Source organism: Periophthalmus magnuspinnatus, chromosome 10 (assembly GCF_009829125.3).
Source record: "Periophthalmus magnuspinnatus isolate fPerMag1 chromosome 10, fPerMag1.2.pri, whole genome shotgun sequence".
NCBI lineage: Eukaryota > Metazoa > Chordata > Actinopteri > Gobiiformes > Gobiidae > Periophthalmus > Periophthalmus magnuspinnatus.
The window spans coordinates 35,766,886-35,781,763 of record NC_047135.1 but is presented as its reverse complement, the minus strand read 5'-3'; the positions used below and the strand labels follow the sequence as shown (position 1 = coordinate 35,781,763).

The following is a 14,878-nucleotide window of genomic DNA, read 5'->3' as shown; positions in this document are numbered from 1 at the left end:
CTTGGTAAGAGAGCTCGTTTGGTGACATCCACATCTCCTTCAGTCGGGTCCAGGGCAAATGTGGAAACAGCAGCTTGACTCTCACCTCCAGACCGAGGAGAGGACCTTAAAATAATAATAATTAAAATAAATAAATAAATAAATAAAATAAAATATTTAACCTATTTTATTAATTTAATGTAATTTAATTTAATGTATTATTATTATTATTATTATTATTATTATTATTATTATTATTATTATTACTATTACTATTACTATTATTATTATTATTATTATTATTATTATTATTATTATTATTATTATTATTATTACTATTACTATTACTATTATTATTATTATTATTATTATTATTATTATTATTATTTCTAAATGACTGCATTAGTAGAATCTGTCTAAAGTGTTAAATCTTGGGTTTATTGCAGCTTTTTTAAACAATCCCACAGCGTCCTCCAGTGGATGTAAAGACACATTACAGGCTCGTGTTTCAGTTTTTTTTTTTTTTTTTTTTCTTATTGTCTCTTGGCAGAGAGAGATTTGAGAGCTGTGTTTGTTCTGACACAAAGAGTCCGGCCTCACCTGTTTGACCTGCTCCTCCAGGTCACAGCCATGACAATAGCCATGACTCAAAAAAATAAAATAAAATAAATAAACCTACAAATTCAGCCTCCTGTAATATATATATAAAAAAATAAAAAAATATAATAATAATAATAATAATAATAATAATAATAATAATAATAATAATAATAATAATAATAATATATACTGCATTAAAATGTATTCTGTATCATATTCTCACACGTGGTCCAATCAGAGCGCTGTGTTCTGAATACTCTGAATACTTTTACGTCGAGTAGCATTTCAATTATAAAGTAAAAACACAAAAAACACAACATAAGATTAAAAACAGCTTTATGTTTGATTTATATTTCTTTTATTTCTTATTAGAGAAGAAAGACTCACACATGCCTCACCACAGGAGCTGTATTTTGTGGGGTTTTTTCGTGCAGATTGAACCTAAATTATATTGCAACGTAACCCTTTAATTAAAAAAAACAAAACGCAAATGAAAGACAAACTGCACCAGAACAGTTACTCAAAATCCGTATTCTAAAAGTGTATTTTCAGCACATGTGTTGAGTTACTTCCCTAAAACCGTCCGCTCCACACGCACAGCTCCAAAATCTAATGATTCATCCCATATTTTTTCCATTTTCAGCTAAAAAACCAGACTATGAGCAGCAAAAACTCCCAACCTGGCAACCCCTGAGCGCGCGTCCTGGTGAATCGATGCCAGATCCGCGCTCGTCACTGATCAGTCAATCCCAGGAGGAGCAGTCGAGCGCCGATCGCGTGGACCTGACCATGGCTCTGTCCAGGGGTTTGAGATGCTGTCAGAGGGTTTTCTCGTGGATCCCGGTGCTCATCATCACGTCCGTGGTCCTGTGGTCGTACTACGCCTACGTCTTTGAGTTATGTTTGTGTAAGTAAACGAAACGAAGCCGGTTTGTTGTGATTTTGTCTCTTTTTTTTTTTTTTTTTACCGGCGACGTCGCAGATTTGCGCGCAGTGTTGAAGCGTAATGCAGCACCTCACAACACGGAAAAGGCTTTAAGAGGGATTTTTATAAAGAATACACGAGTTTAAGTGGAATAATCAGTGAGGAATGTGTTAAAACTGTGTCAGGACAGTCACTCTTTGTGTGATTGTTTAAGGAATAATCAGATTTCACGTGTTTTTACATGTAGCAGCTTCTAAATAGTGTTTTTTTCTGCATGTTTTTACATTATACTCGTTAATTCATGTTTTAATCTTATTTTACAGTCACTATTTCTAACACATTCGAAAAAGGTAAGTGTTTATTTGCAGTTTGCTGTCATAATCACATGGTTTTGTGTGGTTAATGAATGATTAATGACACTTTTGTTTTTGTTGCAGTGGCCTATCTTCTAGTTTTCCACATTTGTTTCGTGATGTTCTCCTGGACTTACTGGAAGTCCATCTTCACGCCTCCCGCTTCCCCGTGTAAAAAGGTACTCCAGCCTCAAACACGTGGCTGAATCTTTGGATGACACTTACATTTTCGTGCGTTTTGTCAGTTTCAGCTCTCGTACTCGGACAAAGAAAGGTACGAGCTGGAGGAGAGGCCGGACGCGCAGAAACAGATCCTCGTCGACATCGCAAAGAAGCTGCCCATTTCCACCCGGGCGCAATCTGGAGGTAATCTGTCCACCCAGTCGTTTCCTTTGTGTTTTTGTTCTCCTGAGGTAAAGTAGGGCAATCAGAGGCCGCGGAGCATCCCCGTCCAGCGCGCTCCGTCGCCGTCGTCTCTTTCATTAGTTGATTGCGGAGTTCGAGGCTTCAGGAAATAAGCAAAGGGTAAAAGCGAGTCTCAAATGTCGTTCATTCAACTGGTCATCCTCTTGTCTCCAGCTATCAGGTTCTGTGACCGCTGCCAGGTGCTGAAGCCCGACCGATGTCACCACTGCTCTGTTTGTGAAACGTAAGTCTCGTCTTCGCTTCATTCATGTAGAAACGTTGCCCCAGGACGGACGTGTCGTTGGGTGAAGAGTCACTTTGTCATTATTAAGTGCGGTTTTGTTGGCACGGACACGACGGCTCAGACGTTTGGACACGCCTTCACTTTCAATGTTTTTTATTTGTTTTTAAGGCTTTTTACTTTTTATACAGAAAACATCAGATAAATGAAGCAGAAATGTGGAATTATAGGAATTTTATATAACGAGGATTTACATTTGTAATATCGATTTTATTCAAATACTCAAAGTAAATTATAAACACACACATTTACACACACAGTCACATAGCAGAGCGCACACACACACACACACACACACTGGGGTGAGGTTAAGTGTCTTGCCCAAGGACACAACAGCAGCGTTCATCTGTGTGAGCTGGAATCGCACGACCGACCTGTGGATCAGTGGGTCTGAGCTCGACCAGTGATGTTTCTTTCTTTCTGTATTTTTGTATTTCTTTTCTTTTTTTCTGTACATATTTCTTTTATTCTTTCCTTGTATTTCTTTCTTTTTCTTTTCTTTCTTTCTGTATTTCTTTCTTTCTTTCCTTCTTTATATCTTTATTTTATTATTTTCTTTCTTTCTTTTTTCTTTCTTTGTTATTTATTTATTTATTTTTCATGAGTCTTATAAAAGGAGCAGGTTCAGTTCATGTTTCTTTCCGTCTGGAGGATTTGAACCACCACCTTTCCGTTCTTTACTTTATCTTTATTTAACTCTTTTCTTTTCTACATAATTCCACAGATCTGATTCTTATTTTTCACGTCTTCTTTGTGTTTATAAAATGTAGAAAGTTGCAAAAAACAATATTAAATGAGAATATCAGGTCATGATGAACAGAACAAAACGTCTGGACTTTCAAAAGCGAAAAGCGGAAAAGTTCAGACGGATCAGGAGTTTTTGTGTTTTAAAATATGAAATACAGGTAAAAAAAACAAACAAAAACAAGACAAAACGCCAACAAGAAAAAAAATATAACACAAAAACGACAGACAATATTTAGAATTTAACTGTTTGATTTTCACACCCGCCGTTTACATCATAACGGAAAGACGTGTTGTGTAACTTTTGTGTAACTTTTGTGTTTGTGTAATTCTTGTGTAACGTTTGTGTCTGTTCTTTTTTCAGTTGTGTTCTGAAGATGGACCATCACTGTCCCTGGTTCGTTCTGACTCATTCTCGTCACGACTCTGGTCACATGACTCTGGTCACACGACTCTGGTCACATGACTCTGGTCACATGACTCTGACTCTGGTCACATGACTCTGACTCTGGTCACATGACTCTGGTCACATGACTCTGGTCACATGACTCTGGTCACATGACTCTGGTCACATGACTCTGACTCTGGTCACATGACTCTGGTCACATGACTCTGGTCTAACGCTGTAAATATTTGTGGCGTTTCAGGGTCAACAACTGTGTGGGATTTTCCAACTACAAGTTTTTCCTGCTGTTCTTGTCGTACTCGATGTTTTACTGTGTGTTTATCGCCGCCACAGTGTTTCAGTATTTCCTCAGATTCTGGGAGGTGAGTGAGTCACGACAGAAATGAAGGACCAATTCTGTGATGATGTAATAAAAGTTCATCTGCGCTTTGGCCTCTCCTCCTCTCCTCCCCCCCTCCTCTCCTCCTCCTCTCCTCCCCCCCTCCTCTCCTCCCCCCCTCCTCTCCTCCCCCCCTCCTCTCCTCCCCCCCTCCCCCCCTCCTCTCCCCCTCTCCTCTCCTCCTCCTCCCCCCCTCCCCCCTCTCCTCCTCTCCTCCTCCCCCCCCACCTCTCCTCCTCCTCCTCCTCTCCTCCTCCCCCCCCACCTCTCCTCCTCCTCCTCCTCCTCTCCTCCTCCTCATCTCCTCCTCCCCCCTCCCCCCCTCTTCTCCCTTGTCCCCCCTCTCCTCCTCTCCTATCCCCCCATCCTATTCTCCCTCCCCCTCCTCTCCCCCCCCTCCTCCTCCTCCCCCCTCCTCCTCTCCTCCTCCTCCTCTCAGGGCGCTCTTCCTAACGGTCCTGCTAAGTTCCACGTGTTGTTCCTGATGTTTGTGTCGGTCATGTTCTTCGTCAGCCTCCTGTTTCTCTTTGGTTATCACTGTTGGCTCGTGGTAAAAAATCGATCCACTTTAGGTCAGTATCTCGTGTTTTTATCAGTTTATCTTCGTGTTTTAGACGTTTTTTCTAATATTATTTGTTTTTTAGAGGCTTTTTCTGCTCCAGTTTTTGTCAATGGACCCGACAAAAACGGGTTTAATGTTGGAATGAGGAGAAACCTGCAGCAGGTGTTTGGAGAAGATCGTAGACTGTGGCTGATCCCCGTCTTCACCGGGTACGACCCCTGACCCCCGACCCCTGACCCCCGACCCCCGACCCATGAGAGAGCGCGGGGACAGAAGGGACGATAGGACGTTTATATTTATACGACGGGGACGTTTTAGAGACTGAACACAAATCTAACCAGGAGTTTAAAGTTTTTATGTGACGTCTGTGTCCTTCAGTCGTCCAGGTCTGATCCACAGGAAAAGACAAAGTTTAAATCTGTCACAAAAAGACGTTTGTAGAAACAAACGTCTCCAGTTTTACAACGATTTGTCCAGTGACACATTTATATGAATCAAAATGGACTCGAGTCATGTTAGAACGTTTCCTCCTCAAAAACTCTTCTTCTCCTTTCTTCTCTTCTCCTCCTCCTCTTCTCTCCTCTTCTTTTTCCTCTTCTTCTCTTCTTCTAATTTCTTTTCTCCTCTTTTTCTCCTCCCCTTTTTCCTCTTTTCTTCTTCCCTCTTTTCCTCTTCTCTTCCCTTCTCTCCTCCTCTTCTCTACTCTTCTCTTCCTCTCTTTTCTCCTTATTTCTTTTCTCCTCTTCTTCTCTCCTCTTTTCCTCTTCTCTTCTTCTTTTCTCCTCTTTTCCTCTTCTCTCCTCCTCTTCTCTACTCTTCTCTTCCTCTCTTTTCTCCTAATTTCTTTTCTCCTCTTCTTCTCTCCTCTTTTCCTCTTCTCTTCTCCTCTTCCCTCCTCCTCTTCTTCTCAAAAACAGACCTGGAGTTGTGTTTTGTTTCATTCTGTTCCACCTTGTGATGTCATCGAGTGGTGGTTTTCCTCCTTTCACCTTCAGTTCAGTTCAGATTGAAAATTTTTCCTTGTCTGAAATGATCCAAATGATTCTATAAATGGTGTGTGGAGTTTAAAAACACAGTGGAGCACTTCCTGTATCACCACACGATGACATCACAAGGTGGAACAGAGTGTTTTCAGTTTGAGAGAAGAACTCAGCGTAAATCTGCAGGTTTGTGTGTTAAACGTGAGAATGAAACAAAAAAACACAACTCCAGGTCTGTGTGACGAGGAAACGACATTAGAACATAAAACCGTGTCCTCCTCCTTTAGTAGCTTCTCTCCTTCTCTTCTCTGATCCTCTTCTTCTCCTATTCTACTCCTCCACTCTTCTCCTCCCCCTCTTCTCCTCCTCTTCTCTTCTCCTCCCCCTCTCCTCTCTCCTCCTCTTCTTTCTTCCTCTTCTCTTGTCTCCCTCCTCTTCTTCTCCTCTCCTCTTCTCCTACTCTTCTTCTTCTCTTTTGTCTTGTCTCCTCTTCTCCTCTCCTCTTCCTCTCCACCTCCTCTTCTCCTCCTCTTCTCCTATTCTCCTCTTCCTCTCTCCTCCTCCCCTTCTCCTCCTCTTCTGCTCCTCTCTTCTCCTCCCCCTCTCCTCCTCTTCTTTCTTCCTCTTCTCTTGTCTCCCTCCTCTTCTCCTACTCTTCTTCTTCTCTTCTCTTTTGTCTTGTCTCCTCCTCTCCTCTTCCTCTCCTCTTCCTCTTCTCCTCCTCTCCTCTCTTCCTCACCCCCTCTTTTTCTCCTCTTCCTCCTCTCCTCTTCCTCTTCTCCTCCTCTCCTCTCTTCCTCCCCCCCTCTTTTTCTTCTCTTCCCGTCTCGTTTACTCAGTATTTTCTCTGTGTCACTCTCGTCCTTTTCAGTGAAGGAAACGGTCACTTCTTCCCCCTGAAGAATCACAGCGAGTCCCAGAATCCTCTGCTGTCGACGGAGATGTGGGAGGAGTCAGACGACGGCTCTGAGGAAGGAAGTTTTGGTAAGAGGCTTTTTCTTCTTTGGGGAATTTCTGCAACTTTTGAAATAGTTTAGTTTTTCAGTTTCAGTTTTTACGACAAAAATGACGTAAAAACTCAAACGCTCCGTTGTCCTGTGGGATCTGCTCACTGTAGGAAACTGTTTTGGTTCTTTCTTCTTCTCCTGTGACGTGGCTGAGGGTGAACTGTGCTGTCACTGTTGGCGCTCTACTGCCTCCCGGTGGCTGAACGCTGAACTACACACAGGACAGTTTTACTTTTTCGACTCTAAACTTGTCATTTTTGTGCTTTTCAGTGGGAGATCGCGACCCGTCCGTCACGATTGAGATGGAGGAGTAGACATTTAAAACAAGAACTATTTTAAAGAGCGTCTGAACCTGTTCGGTCTCGATTTATTCCAGTTAAATTTGAATGAAATCATGAAGGGGCCAAACCTGCGGATCGGGACACGAGGGGCGTCTTAGTTTAGTCATAAATTTGAAATATGCAGTTTATAATCTCAGCGCGGAGGTCGTGTTCTCGTCTGTTTCTCTTTCGTGTCATCTTTGCTCAGATGACCTGTCGTTAAAGGAGGCGTGGTCTGTTTTTTGACACTGAGGTGTTGAGTTAGCGCCGAGCGTGTACAGTGTTTCTCCTATAACTTGACCTGTACCTGAGCGTGGAAACGGAAACACCTCCGCACGGAACAACCTCGTTTAAAAGTGTCGTTTTTTGTTTTGTATTTATTTCTCCACTGTTTTTATTTTAAAGGAAACGTTTAAACTTGACGATTTCTGCTGAATTCTCCACAAATGGACCCAAAGAATGTATCTAAAACAGAGTGAAGTACTGTTCAAAGTATCTGCATATCTGAACATGTCACGTATCGTTTGCTACGTTTTATCAAGTTAATGTGTCGATTGAGAACGTCTGGACGTCCACGACGAGGCAGAAGTCTGGACACATTTTCTCATTCAGTGTTTTTTTTTTATACGACTTTTTTACATTTTATACAAGAGAAAAGACATGAAGTGAGATTTATGGAACTAAGCAGCAAAGAAAAACACTAAATATGTTCTTTTTTACATTTTATTTTCAAATTCTTTGCTTTGTCAGAAAATATTTAGTAGCTTCTCTCCTTCTATTCTTTTTCTCTTCTCTGATCCTCTTCTTCTCGTCTTCTCTTCTTATCCTCTTCTCCTATTCTTCTCCTCCCCCTCTCCTCCTCTTCTTTCTTCCTCTTCTCTTGTCTCCCTCCTCTTCTTCTCCTACTCTTCTTTTTCTTCTCTTCTCTTTTGTCTTGTCTCCTCTCCTCTTCCTCTCCACCTCCTCTTCTCCTCCTCTCCTCTCTTCCTCACCCTCTTTTTCTTCTCTTCCTCCTCTTCTTCTCTTCTCCTCCTCCCCATTTTATTTTCAAATCCTTTGCTTTGTCAGAAAATATTTAGTAGCTTCTCTCCTTCTCTTCTCTGATCCTCTTCCTCTCGTCTTCTCTTCTTATCCTCTTCTCCTATTCTCTTCTCCTCCCCCTCTCCTCTTCTTTCTTCCTCTTCTCTTGTCTCCCTCCTCTTCTCTCCTCTTCTCCTACTCTTCTCTTTTGTCTGGTCTCCTCTTCCTCTCCACCTCCTCCTCTCTTCCTCACCCCCTCTTTTTCTTCTCTTCCTCTTCTCTACTCATCTCCTCCCCCTCTCCTCCTCCCCATTTCATTTTCAAATCCTTTGCTTTTTCGTAGAATATTTCGTAGCTTTATTTAAAGTTTTTCTTCACTGTATAATTCCACATATCTGCTTCTTCCGTTTGCATAAAATGTAAAAAAAGGAGTAAAAACAGAGAATTCCGTGGGTGCGTCCGGACTTTTCCCTTTTCCTGTAAATCCCGTTCACATTCCCAGACTCATTAACATTTGTGTTTGTGTATTTTTACGTTTGAGGGTTGATTAAATATGCAGGTACGTGTAAATACTGTAGATGAAGTGACTGATCCTCATCCGCTGGTTGGTAGAGATCAGAACTCTGCAATATGTTTTTTACTTTGTTTGTATGACTTTTTTAAACGCTACCGATCACATCTTCTCGTTCACGCGGCGTAAACCCGAGTGTGTGTTTGTACAAAGTGTCGGGTCTTTGTCTGGACGGTGTTTCCACGTCACGTTTTTGTGCTTTGTTCTGTAAAAACCTTTGTGTGTCGCGCCAAGTTAATGCTGCTTATAAACGGAAATATAGACGGCGGCGTTTTGATTACTGCTGTGCGCTCGTAAAAGGAGGGACGGCGCTGCTGGAAAATGAAAAAACACTAAGGTTAAAGTGTATGTTTTGTTTCTATTGTTTTTAAATGTGGAACTTTTTTTTTTTAGGTTTACGGATTCACTGTATCACCCGGTGCTGGCGGTGTTTGTACATCTTAAAGGTCCTAAATTACACAAAAAATGACTCTTATGAGGTTTAAATCATGTTCTAATGTTGTTATCTGCTCAAAAACAGACCTGGAGTTGTTTCGTTTCATTCGCACGCGCTCTGTTCCACTTTGTGATGTCATGAAGTGGCAGTTTTCACGTCAACAGCTCCTTTTACCTTTAGTTCAGTCGAGATAAGTGGCAATTCCAGGGCTGAAAATAACCACACGATTCTAGAAATGAAGGCGTGTGGAGTTTAAAAATGCACCGGAGCACTTCCTGTATCGCCACATGATGACATCACAAGGTGGAACGGAGGGTTTTCAGTTTGAGAGAAGAAGAACCCAACCTAAATTTGCAGGTTTTAGGTGTTAAAAATGCGTGAATGAAACAAAACACAACTCCAGATCTGTTTGTGACGAGGAAACGACATTAAAACAGATCAGAAAATGGTGTAATGTGGGCCCTTTAAGGTAATGTGGGCCCTTTAAAGTAATATGGGCCGTTTTAAATGTTAAATTGAAGGTCTCACCGGCCTTGAGGAAACACTCGTGATCATATATAATGTATCTATTGTCCTGTTAAATCCTTTCATTCTGTAAAAAAAAAACTATGCCATCATGCCTCAGTAAATCAAATACAACAAAACTTCAATTTTATTATTTATTTTAATTTTATTTAAGCGTCATCTGACAAATATAAAGCCTTTATCAAGTCATCTGTGTTGTAACATGCAAAATAATATGATCCATTGTCAATAAACTGAACAATATATAAACACAGATTACACTGAAAATACAGCTGGATTCTGCCTGACGTTGCATACTTTGGAGAGAGTCGTATTTGACAAAACAGCAAGAGGAAACACTTCTAGAATATTTAAATAAACAAGACAAAAAAAATAAAATAAAACAAGATCATGTCCCTTATGTTTGTGATGGACCCAGACGTCTTTAATCTGTTCCGAAATACCTCTGGCCGAAGTGTGTCGGCGCCACCGGGTGGACCTCCGTGGTGAGGATGGTGATGTCGGGGAACTCCTGAATGATCGATTTGGCTCCTGTAAACACGGAGGTGATGTGTAAGCGTAGACCGGTTACTACGGCAACAGCCACAACACACAAACGGGGAGTGAACGTGGGCGCGTTTCCCTCTCCGTCGACTCTGGTTTCAGTTCACGTTAGATCGGAAAACTATCACTTCTCTCTGTCTCTGCTGCTGTCGGACTCGTCGTTCTGGTCTTAAATGTTCGTATTAACCCTCTACATGATCCTGGGGTTTTTATTTCACTATTTTATCCCTAAATCACGACATGAACATTAATAAGAGACAAATCAGGCGTCGTCTTTCCCCAGAGTCACTCCCACTCGCGTTAGCAACAGGTTTGACTGACATCCTCGCTCCTGATTGGCTCTTTGGTTGCTATGACAATCAGGGTCGGATTTGTAAATATGAAACTCGGCAACAAATTTTCCGCTATAACTGCTCTGGACTGGAGCCGAACGCTGCGGGCGACGTCACACTCACTTAGTTTTCTTTACACAGTTTATGTCGTTGCCAGTTTTTTACGATTTTCTCCAAAACGTTCAATGCAAATTATACAGATAAAATAGCTAAGTGACTGCTCTTGCACTACTAAATTCAAAAACGTGAATGAAAAGAGATCGTTTTTTACCATGAGGTGTAGAGAAGAGACTGAGGAGGATGATATGTCGAGGCTGGACGCCGTGTTCAAGCAAAACTCTCACCGCTTCAATCACAGTGTTTCCAGTACCTGCACGAACAAACGTCGCACATTACTACCAAAAAAACTATGTTGTGTTGAAAGTCATTTTAAAGTTGAGACGTATTTCTACAGCTTACAACACACTGAAAGAACTGAACATATCGTCACATCCTTAAAAAATATAATCTATTAAGTTTTGAAAGTTTTACTAGTTTATGTTTTCTTAAATTATGTTTTAAGTGTCACTCAGTACATTTATACAAAGACTAAACAGCACCAGAGCGACAAGAGGCGCCGTAAACAAGAACTGTACAATCCCACAACGCAGAACCTCTTTTGGACAGTCCGCCTTTTCATATCAGAGCTGCAAACTGTGGAACTCACTGCCCACTGAAATAAAAAACATTTCTGAGTTGAAAATGTTCACCTCTAGGGTTAAGAACTGGCTGAAAATGAGTCAAAACTGTCCCCACGTGTAAATAGGTCGTATGACAGTTGGTGAGTGAGAGAACGTGTGAGTGTTGAATGTATTTTTGTGCACTGATGTAACTATTTTAAGGGGCAGGTGTTTTAATATATTTTGCATATTGGTGAATTGTGGAGAAGCTCAACCAGGGACGGGAGTTGAGAATTAGCTCTGGCTATAAACTCTGTCTGCATCACATCAGCTGCAATGTTCATGTTGTAACTATGTCAGATTGCATTGTCCCTGTCAAATAAATATATAAATAAATAAATAAAGAGAGAAAGACGTAGCTACGAGCGTCACATCTGGGAGGCTTTCATTTCCCCGTTACAAACATCAGGATGACTATGTACTTTTATACTTTACATTTTTAAAACATATTTCAAACCTTGATCGTATAGAAACTGAAAATGTTACTTTATGCCACTGGGAAACCAAGGCTATTAAGATACTATTTTTGCTGGCCCTTATTATGTGATTCTGCTGCTAGTTGGCGATCTCCGAGGCAGTGTATAATTTTGTCCTAAGAGCTATAATTATCAGAACAGTGTGAATTGGTATGATGTGGAAATGCAGACTCGCACTAAAGGTCAACCCAGCAGAAACTTCTCCGGTGGAAGCGGCAAACGGCTCTGAGCCTCTTTGACATTTATGGACAAACAGGGAGATAAACCTGGATTTGGTAAACGACAGTAAAGTGCATCTCCATGTGTTCAAACTGGACAGCACATTAGCTCCGTCATTAAGTCCGGCTTCTCGCTAACGTCCACACATTTCTGCAGCGCGTACGGAATGTCCAGAACGCTGCGGCTCGGGGGTTACAGCTGCAGCTCTATACTCCACCCAAACCCTGAGGTCAGAGGTCAGAGATCAGCTGAGCAACTCCCTCTGCCGTGCTCAAAGCCAGGCTCGAGACCAGAGGAGACAGAGCGTTATCTGTGGCAGCTCCCAGACTATGGAACAGCGCCCTCTGCCTGTCAGATCCTCTCAGTCTTTGACACAGTTTAAGACTAGACTGAAAACCCTCCTCTTCTCCCAGGTATTTAAAACTAGACAGGATATACAGGTGTTATTGTTCTTTTCCTGTGTTTTTTCTTGACTTTTATGTGAAACACTTTGGTTCCGCTCAAGTCGTTTTAAATGTGCTACACAAATAAACTTGTACTTACTAAGGATGGGATACATGAGCAGCACTTTCCTCCTGTAAACATCAGGGGGGAACTTGGCATAATAGACCTTGGCCTTCTGCGTTTCCTCGTCACTTTGGATAAGGATTTTGCCAATTCGTATCGAACGACAACAGTCCCTGAGACCCTGCTCCATAGCCTCACCTACGAAGAACAAAAGACACGTGAAGAACAAATATAACTCACAAAAAACTGTATTTTACAACTAAAAGTGCCAATACTGCACAACCCGCATCCCACTTACTTCAAATTGTGTTTCAGGTCAAGGGTTTAAACATTTTAGCAGTACATTTGACAGTTTTTTAAATCTGCCATTGTCTCGTTTAATGAAAATACATTTACTGTTGTGTTAAATTGTTTTGTTATCAGCCATGTGAGTGACTTTGTGTGTAAATAAAAATAAACTGGACTCGTACGTGACGGGTTTGTGCAGACGGGACTTACCGCTCCTCATGATGCTGACGCCGCAGTTTCCCCTCTCGAACTTCACACCTTCATACTTATACCCTGAAGAAAAAAGAAAGAAGGAATAAACACAAACAAAACAGCAAAACAGAGCTACTCATCAGCCGTTCCTCTGTGTCTCACCTGTTGGTGTTGTAACCGTGCACTCCGAATAGGGCAGCTGGTTTAGACCCTCTTCAACAACAAGTCTAATCTGTGATCAGACAGGAGACTATTGAAGCACATTTATTCCTGGTCTGCTACATAATTATGGTGATACACTTGGTCTGGCTTGTAGGTTTTATGTTCTAATGTAGATCTGACATTAAGCTCAAACTATTCCAGTATGACATCAACATGGCTGTCCTGGCTGAGTGACACAGCGTTCAGGTTTCTATCCCAGCTATGCCCGGTGCAAACTGCTGTCGAGTCCTTGGGCATTTCCCCCTCTCCAGTTAGACTCTATACACTGGTTTATCCATGTGTGTTTGGGAAAGTGATAAGACAAAACATTTAAATGCATGTTATTACAGTCATGGATGAGTTATAACACTGGTCAACACTACATTTATTGTCTAGTTTTTTTAGCTGATTTAGGATCATTTTGCTGAATCCAAAATCACATTGGTTTTGCTCAATCAGGTCAACGTTCTGAACTAAGCTACATATCTGTTTTTGGACGACTTTGTTTACATGTATGAGTATTTTCACGTCATATGATGCAAAATTCTGTTATATTTCTCACTATAAACAAATTCTGAAGATTTTGCATGTGCCAACTTATGACTAATTGTTTTTTTTTACATTACAAGTGAATGAAATGGCTTCGACTTGAAGATCTTGCAAAAATAAGCCTGACATATTCTGCTACATCTGCGGTGAATACACCAATGTTCCTAACAGGAATCAAGTCACAAGTTTCATAAAGTGTGCTTACCATGCTTATTCTGGTATTAAACTTGGTGACCAAGATGAAGCTTGGGCGCCACACATGGCATGTAAGTCATGCACCGAGTATCTGCGTCAGCGACTAAAGGCAAGAAGAGTCTGAAGTTTGGAATTCCCATGGTTTGGAGGGAGCCGACATCAATAGCTACTTCTGGGCTATTGATGTGACTGGGACCAACAGAAAGAACCGAAGCCTCAAGTATCCTGAGCGTGAATCAGCACGTCGTCCTGGAGCTCACTCTGATGAAATTCCAGTACCTGTCTTTGTAGAAGTTCCTGACATCAGTGACAAAGACTCCTCCAGTGTGGTTTTAATGATGATGCTCCACATCCTTTTTCCCAAAAGGAGATAAATGTTCAGGTTTCCTGAGAATCTGGGATCACTGAGTGATGAGCAGGTGGAGAGATTCCATCAGGACATAAAAGAGATGGAGACCAGTATCAGGGACGCTGGGATGCAGTCATGATGGCTGTTTACTGTTGGACTCTGAAGAGAGACATCCCTGCTGCTGAGCATTCAAGGGGTTCAAAGAAACAGAAGTTCATGTCCTGAATTTTGCACAATGATAACGTAACGTTCCAATTTACATGTACTTACCTTTATCAATTAACATAACGTAACATTTAATTAATACATTCTGTTAGAAAACTATTTTTTATCTCCTAAAACATTTTTTGGATGAGAAATATTAAAGAAAATCAACTGATAATGTCACAAAATTGTAATCAATTTATTCAGAAGATCAGATTTTTCAAAATCAATTTAGCATAAAAACCTGACCTGACTGAGAAAAATGGATATGATTTTTGGATTCAGCGGAGCAAAATGGCCCTAATTCAGTTGAAAAAACACAGACAACTTTCAAAAATGTTTTTTTTTGTAACCCAGTGTAATCTTACCAATCTGTCCGCACTAAACACAAAATCTCCTCTGCTGGTGGTCCTGGAAGCATAAAACACAATATACATGTTTTTGTAAGTTTTATATCACATTTATTACACATATCGGGCGGCAGTAGCTCCGTTGGTAGAGTGTTTGTCATTTGTTTTGAAGGTTAGTGGTTCAAATCCAGCTTTCAACGTAAACATCATTGGTAGATCTACTGACACACAGATGAATGCT

At 41.1% G+C, this 14,878-nt stretch overlaps 2 protein-coding genes across 2 annotated transcripts in view; one reads left to right on the top strand and one right to left on the bottom strand.

Annotated features, from left to right (window-relative positions):
* The first annotated feature begins 1,345 nt into the window (after window positions 1–1,345).
* On the top strand, window positions 1,346–9,636 carry zdhhc15b (zinc finger DHHC-type palmitoyltransferase 15b). The gene is made up of 11 exons (XM_033973556.2): window positions 1,346–1,486; window positions 1,828–1,854; window positions 1,942–2,036; window positions 2,103–2,223; window positions 2,437–2,506; window positions 3,672–3,704; window positions 3,955–4,075; window positions 4,532–4,664; window positions 4,737–4,863; window positions 6,506–6,618; window positions 6,912–9,636. Exons 1-11 carry the CDS (start codon window positions 1,369–1,371, stop codon window positions 6,953–6,955), a joined length of 1,002 nt encoding a protein of 333 aa, XP_033829447.1. The 5' UTR covers window positions 1,346–1,368; the 3' UTR covers window positions 6,956–9,636.
* A 30-nt stretch (window positions 9,637–9,666) lies between these two features.
* The window catches only part of uprt (uracil phosphoribosyltransferase (FUR1) homolog (S. cerevisiae)), a 6,131-nt gene continuing 919 nt past the window's right edge, over window positions 9,667–14,878 (bottom strand). The window contains exons 2-7 of the mRNA XM_033973541.2: window positions 14,656–14,698; window positions 12,952–13,021; window positions 12,808–12,870; window positions 12,346–12,507; window positions 10,660–10,758; window positions 9,667–10,044 (exon numbers count right to left, since the gene is read on the bottom strand). Of these exons, the coding sequence (XP_033829432.1) occupies window positions 9,938–10,044; window positions 10,660–10,758; window positions 12,346–12,507; window positions 12,808–12,870; window positions 12,952–13,021; window positions 14,656–14,698 (544 nt within the window). The 3' untranslated portion in view covers window positions 9,667–9,937. The remainder of the gene's footprint in view (window positions 10,045–10,659; window positions 10,759–12,345; window positions 12,508–12,807; window positions 12,871–12,951; window positions 13,022–14,655; window positions 14,699–14,878) is intronic.